This window comes from Rhinichthys klamathensis, unplaced genomic scaffold, assembly GCF_029890125.1.
Source record: "Rhinichthys klamathensis goyatoka isolate OS25496 unplaced genomic scaffold, OSU_Roscu_1.1 h1tg000262l_1, whole genome shotgun sequence".
In the NCBI taxonomy this organism is placed as follows: Eukaryota; Metazoa; Chordata; class Actinopteri; order Cypriniformes; family Leuciscidae; genus Rhinichthys; species Rhinichthys klamathensis.
This window is the reverse complement of record NW_026606783.1, coordinates 1,716,809-1,722,808: the sequence shown is the minus strand read 5'-3', so window position 1 is coordinate 1,722,808 and position 6,000 is coordinate 1,716,809. Positions and strand designations below refer to the sequence as shown.

The window sequence follows — 6,000 nt, the reverse complement described above, 5'->3', positions numbered from 1 at the left end:
TCAATATTAACAAAACTGCTCTCAGCTACAATGGGAACTAAAGTTTTAGATCCTTTTTTTATCTTGTATATTCAACAAGTAATGACTTTGCCAATGAAGCACAATACTATTTTAGGTAAATGTTATTTTTTGAGCATAACTTAAAAGTTTTTTGCAAAATGGGGCAGTAGACACTGAGGTTTGCTAGAGGAATTTGACTGAGGAGAGATTTATTGAATTTATAGTTCACAGACACTGTTGTTTTGACTTTCAGAAGAGTTTAGAAAGTGTGTAAGTGTTGAGAAGAGCATGTAAGCAGTTGTAAAATCCCTGATAATGAATTAAAGTTGTAACATACAGTGACTGTGCACCAGAGTACCAGATAAAGAAAATGCCTACTGTTTTGAAACATTGTTTCATTTTTGACTGTTTCAAATGGAACTGATAGTCATTAATGTTATGCATATCAGGAATAACTGAACAAAATGAGAATATGCAGCTGTTATGGCAAACAGTTTACTCACCTCTAAGATGTTTACTAGAGCCATGGCGACATGGCAAAACAGAAAGAAGAACAACAGAGATGTAGGCCTACGGGAAGAGTGAATGACCACAGTTGGTCTTGATAGGTCAGAGGTGGCGTTATCACACTACGTCAGCTCAGTCCAGCTATAAATGGCCAAGCCATCTGTGGGTCATCACAATCTCAACCCAATTCTCTTGAGGACTACAAGCAAGGTATGACAATTTAGGCTACATTAAATTTATTCTTCTCGTGATAACTTTCTAATTTTTTAAACAGAGTAAGGAGCTAATCTACCGAGCTTTTCAGTGGAGCAATAGAACAGACTTTCTTTTCTTACCTTAAGTAAATAAATAGTATATTGGCGACATCTAGGCGTCATTGCTTGTCAGCATCTGTAGGCTATATTCAGCAGCTTTTACGTTTATTTCCCATGTTAATTAAAAACAGTAGGCCTAGGCTATTTAACAATTACAATGCTTTGAATGGTGCATTTGAATGCATTAGAATAAGCGCATTTATTTTGTATTGTTTTCTATCTTCATTTGCATTGGTTTCCAAAAGCGAACGTCTCCGTGTATTCAGCACAAATTATCAAATAGGTTATTTTAACTCTTCTCGTTGAAGCAGATGGTTCTTTAAAATTGTAATATATAATTGTATTATATATATTTCGCTTAAAACAGTTACGAAGTAGCCTACATAATAACAAACGGGGGAAAAACGTCTACGCACTGTTTGTGACTTATAGGTTTACGTTCATTTGTGACGTAGCCTATTAATCAAATAATTTGATCTTAAATCGGTCGAAATGACCGCACTGTCCGTAATCGTTGGCTCTCTAAACTCGTTTTATTTTCTGTGTTACAGAAAAGACTGAAAAGATGAAACTGTACCTGGCTGCAGCCGTGCTGATGCTTGTACTTGCTGTACACACAGGTAATTGTCCATCTGATTTTTAAGATAAAATATTCTCAAGACATATTAAACATCAGTTCTTAGTATATAATGCTATTCTACATCAGTACAAATGAGATTTATGCATTTACAATGTTTACCTGAAATTTAAACAGAGGCCCAGGATGAGCCCACACTGGAGCAGCGTTTCGCCACTTTCCAGACCCAGGTGAAGGAGATTGCAGAGGACCTGACAGAGAAGACCAAGACCACCTTTCAACAGTTGGATCAGAGCGAGTTTGCTACTAAAACCAAGTAAGATCATTATAATTCATAACTTTTTTTTAATATAAAATGTAACTTAACTTTACATGTTATACTTATTTATTAAATGCATTATTAAAATGGTTATGTTGTATTTGAACTGCAGCTGCTGCACATTTCTGTGGCTTTTTCTAACATGAATTTTTGTGTTTTTGTCTTGGCAGGAGCTGGTTTAGTGAGCAGTATGAGAAGATGAAGCAGAAGATGTCTGAAACCTTCCAATAAAATAAAAAACAATGACCATACCCTTCATCTCTGCAACCCTGCAATTACTCTGTCATATGATATCACCCCCACCCTGTTGTGCCAACTGGTGCATTTGTTACAGTTTAAAACGACTTCAAACTGTGATGATCTGCTTGTCATTTGTGTAATCTGTAATGTATCTTACAATTTTGTAGGATGCTGCTAAATATTATGGAAACATTTGAAATCTAAAAATTCATTCTGAATTTTTTTTTCAAAACAATAAACAGTGAAAAAAGAACCAGTTTGTGTTTGTTTCATTTGAAATGTGTGCATATTAAAAATGAAATATTGAATTATTTTGAATATAAATTTGAATTCATTGTTTATATTTGTATCAACCTACATAACAGGAATATGCTACATAATTTTATAAATCAATTTTCGTAGTTTGGTCAGTTATTTCTAAAAGCAGATAAACCAATAAAGAGCAATATACAGGCACACACTAACTAAATGATGCCATAGCATCAATATAACACCAATCAATAAAGGGTCAATCAATATATAATATAAACCAGTATGCAAAGTTGCAAATCATAGGTCAAAGGGCTTCTAGCATCAGACCACATCAGGCTAAAGTCACTGTTTGTCCTCAGTTAATGATCATTACATTCCCATGATTAATATCAAGCCATGCAGTTCAGAAGTCAATAGGACTGACTAACTGACCCCTTTTCTTTGAATTACATCCCACTATTGAATTTCTCTGGCCTAAATGCAACAAATGTAAACTTGTTTTTCTGTTCAGTAGGCCTACCTCAAAGGATCAAGGTTGAAACATCCTCCATATGTGCTAACAGTCATTGAAAAACTGTCAGCTGGTAACAGGAATCATGCTTATAGCCTATATAATAATCTAATATTTATAGACCTTTTGTGGAAGGCTTTGCTGTGCATCTACTTAACATGAATATATACCAATATGCTACCAATATACTATTGTTCATATAAATTATTGTAACAATACAGTGTATATGTAGTTGTTACCAGATGAGTTCAACAGCATGAAGGTTGCTGTGTGCGTTGCTAAACCAAAAACCATCATGCTTTTGAACTGATCTGGTAATGATACTGCATATTATTCTCCATATCTTTCTTGCATTTTCTTTGGCCAAAACGAATTCAAATATCGTAAGATTAATGGAGAAAGTCAAATGGCTCAAAGCCTTATGGACCCCGACCCCACCTTCAAGTGAACACCCCACAAATGAAACCCCGAGAAATATATAAATACTTATATATATACTATAAAATATAATTGTGATTTTTATTTATTTACTTACATTTATATATTTTTTTTATATAGGCATATATATAAATGTATAAATATAAAATTGTACCCCAAACTCCACAAAGGCTTGTTTTTGCTGAGTAAACAGCAGACAGTGCCTACTCAGAAATGGTGTGATCTGTTTGTCTGAATTGATACAAATACAGCATTGCTGGAGCAAGTTGGCACTCTTCAAAGAAAACACTGAACTAAAGACAACCTCATCGCAAAAGCCTCAGAAAAACAACATTGCGTCTGGCAAACAGTTCTTCTGAAGAAAAAAATTATTACATACTTCTCCACTTCTACATTCACTCTAAAGGTACATATGTACTATATATGTTTAAGTTTGACTTGTTACCACCACACTGTAATAATGTATATGTAAATTCCAAATCTATTATTACCAATTGATGAACTCAACTGATTGTTCTGTCAGATGTCCAGATTGGTGCTCTTTGTTCTGGTGGTGATGTTGCAAGGTCTGTCTATGCACGTATATATTTTATGTATTGCTGCTTTTGATATAAAAGACTAAAGATATATAGATTTTAAAAATCAATGGAAATATCTATCATGCAACTTATTTTAAAATCTGTAAATCTACGGCCCCCCCTAGTGTGTTTGACATTGTCCAACCCGTTGCCTTCTGCTGCTCCAGACAATGCTGGACTTCTTGGAAGAGCACAGCAGGTGTACAGGTACAGCTAATACATAATGTTTATTCACTGATAAAATTTAGTGTGGACATGTTATTTTATTTGATTTATGTTTGTTTGTTTGTTTGTGTGTCTGACTGATACAGGGACACAAAGACTAAAGTTCTAAATGTTGGCAGCACAGCTGCTGGTTTCGTTGGCATGTACTTTGAGGACCATCTCAAACCTGTAGCTGACTCTTACATGGAGTGGGCTAAAGACGGTGCAAGTTCCCTTTGGGAGAGACTGAAAAGAAAAGTGCCCACCTTCAGATCAACCCAAGATAAATAAGCAGAACAGACCTTTAGGGAACAAAAAGACTCCCGATCAAACCTCACTTAAGTTTTAAGTATACTGATATTGTGGAATTAATGCACTGAATCATACCACCAATGTAGTCATTCCATTGCAATAATGCAAACATGATGTAATGTAAAAAGTGCAACTAAACTGTAAGAATGTTTCCTTTTAACACCTAACTAATAAAAGTGCTGGATAATATCAGAACAAATAGATTGTGGAATCTTTGAATGAGAAACAGTGGATGGAGTAGGAAATGGGAAAATAATTAAGGAAGAAAATGAGAGACAAAAATGCTAAATGAAAAGAATACAAATAAGGATATTTAATCTAATTAAAAAATGTAAAAAGAAAGAAAAGAAAGGTCCACGGGTTGTAGATTAGACACGTTATGTTCCAAAGTGGAAAGTTCACTGGGTCTGATTCTGTCAATTTGGCATGTTGAAAGCGTTTCACAACCTTTGGACAGGCTTTGCTCAAACCTTATTAGTTTATGTACATTAAAGTCAAGAATATTGATTCTGGCTCTCATGGAAGAAAAAAATTAAATTGCTGTCCAAGCACAATCAGTAAATTTAATGCTGAATAGGTTAAGAAAATGTGTAAGAAAATGAGAAAAGTTTATTTGAATGTCTAAAAAATGCATTTTTTAGCCTTTCAGTTTGAGACTTCTGTGTTGAGAAGTATATTCACATATTTAATATATTAATATGCATTTCTTTTTATTAAAAAAGCCATCATATGCAATTTATGATTGCAACTGTTACAAAAATGTCTCTTTTGTCTCATCTTTGTGTTCCTGTAACTCAACTAGAGCATGGTGCTAGCAACGCCAAGATTTTGGGTTTAAACCCCGGGGAAATACGTACTACTAAAATGTGTACTTTACAGGCAGGACTTTTTGAAGCTGGGATAGGGTCACCCAAGAGGTCGAAAAAGGTTTCAAGGGGGTCAATTGAAAACCAGTGAAATATTTTAGGACTCTATAGTTTATACAGAGTTTATACATCTCACATCACTCTAATAATGGGTAGAAAAGAAAGGATATGGTTAATAAAAAAAGTAAATATTTTCCAGATCATATTTAATCATTTGTTGGGATATATACCATATCCTTTCTTTTATATATAGTAAATATACTATATATAAATAAAGCTTTGCTTTTCTTTCTTTTCTTTTTGCATTGCTTTTCTTATTTTGAAGCTGCTTTGTATAAAAGTGCCTGCTAAGTGTCTACATTTATCCTTAACTTATCTTTAAACACTCACATCAACGGCTTTAATAAATAAGAGGTCGCAAAAGGGCGTCAATGGAAAACCAGTGAAATATTTTAGGTCTCCCAAAACTATAATAACAGTATTGTGGAAGGCAAATAAATTTGAATTGAACTGAAATGTTTCTCTCTAGGTTTATACATCTAACATCACTCTAATAATGGGTGGAAAAGAAAGGATATCATTAATATAAAAAAGTATATATATATATATATATATATATAAAGCTTTGCTTTTCTTTCTTTTCTTTTTGCATTGCTTTACTTTCGAAGCTGCTTTGTATAAAAGTACCTGCTAAGTGTATACATTTATCCTTAATGCATCTTTAAACACTCTTTAACACATAAACGTCTTTAATTAGGGATTTCATATGCCTTAATAATACACATACAGGGAACAGTGGACTTTGAGTGGACAAACCATGGTGGACATGTTTGCCCTGTAGGAACAGTAAGTCCACCCGCGTGGGTGTGTATACATGCAGCA

General features: G+C 33.9%; 2 protein-coding genes across 2 annotated transcripts; both read left to right on the top strand.

Annotated features, from left to right (window-relative positions):
- The first annotated feature begins 578 nt into the window (after nt 1-578).
- On the top strand, nt 579-2,210 carry apoc1 (apolipoprotein C-I). Its single transcript, XM_056267647.1, has 4 exons — nt 579-717; nt 1,373-1,441; nt 1,576-1,714; nt 1,888-2,210. Exons 2-4 carry the CDS (start codon nt 1,387-1,389, stop codon nt 1,946-1,948), a joined length of 255 nt encoding a protein of 84 aa, XP_056123622.1. The 5' UTR covers nt 579-717; nt 1,373-1,386; the 3' UTR covers nt 1,949-2,210.
- A 1,204-nt stretch (nt 2,211-3,414) lies between these two features.
- On the top strand, nt 3,415-4,447 carry apoc4 (apolipoprotein C-IV). Its single transcript, XM_056267644.1, has 4 exons — nt 3,415-3,564; nt 3,682-3,724; nt 3,862-3,943; nt 4,048-4,447. The coding sequence occupies exons 2-4, from the start codon at nt 3,682-3,684 to the stop codon at nt 4,229-4,231; spliced, it is 309 nt and encodes a 102-aa protein (XP_056123619.1). The 5' UTR covers nt 3,415-3,564; the 3' UTR covers nt 4,232-4,447.
- The last annotated feature ends 1,553 nt before the right edge of the window (nt 4,448-6,000 follow it).

What these genes read in the sequence shown, in the direction of transcription:
- apoc4 (XM_056267644.1), top strand. Translation starts at nt 3,682, where the DNA reads ATGTCCAGATTGGTGCTCTTTGTTCTGGTGGTGATGTTGCAAG. An exon ending in TCTGGTGGTGATGTTGCAAG is followed by an intron (nt 3,725 to 3,861) that starts GTCTGTCTATGC and finishes GGCCCCCCCTAG; the next exon opens with TGTGTTTGACATTGTCCAAC. An exon ending in AGAGCACAGCAGGTGTACAG is followed by an intron (nt 3,944 to 4,047) that starts GTACAGCTAATA and finishes TGACTGATACAG; the next exon opens with GGACACAAAGACTAAAGTTC.
- apoc1 (XM_056267647.1), top strand. Translation starts at nt 1,387, where the DNA reads ATGAAACTGTACCTGGCTGCAGCCGTGCTGATGCTTGTACTTGCTGTA. An exon ending in TGTACTTGCTGTACACACAG is followed by an intron (nt 1,442 to 1,575) that starts GTAATTGTCCAT and finishes AAATTTAAACAG; the next exon opens with AGGCCCAGGATGAGCCCACA. An exon ending in GAGTTTGCTACTAAAACCAA is followed by an intron (nt 1,715 to 1,887) that starts GTAAGATCATTA and finishes TTGTCTTGGCAG; the next exon opens with GAGCTGGTTTAGTGAGCAGT.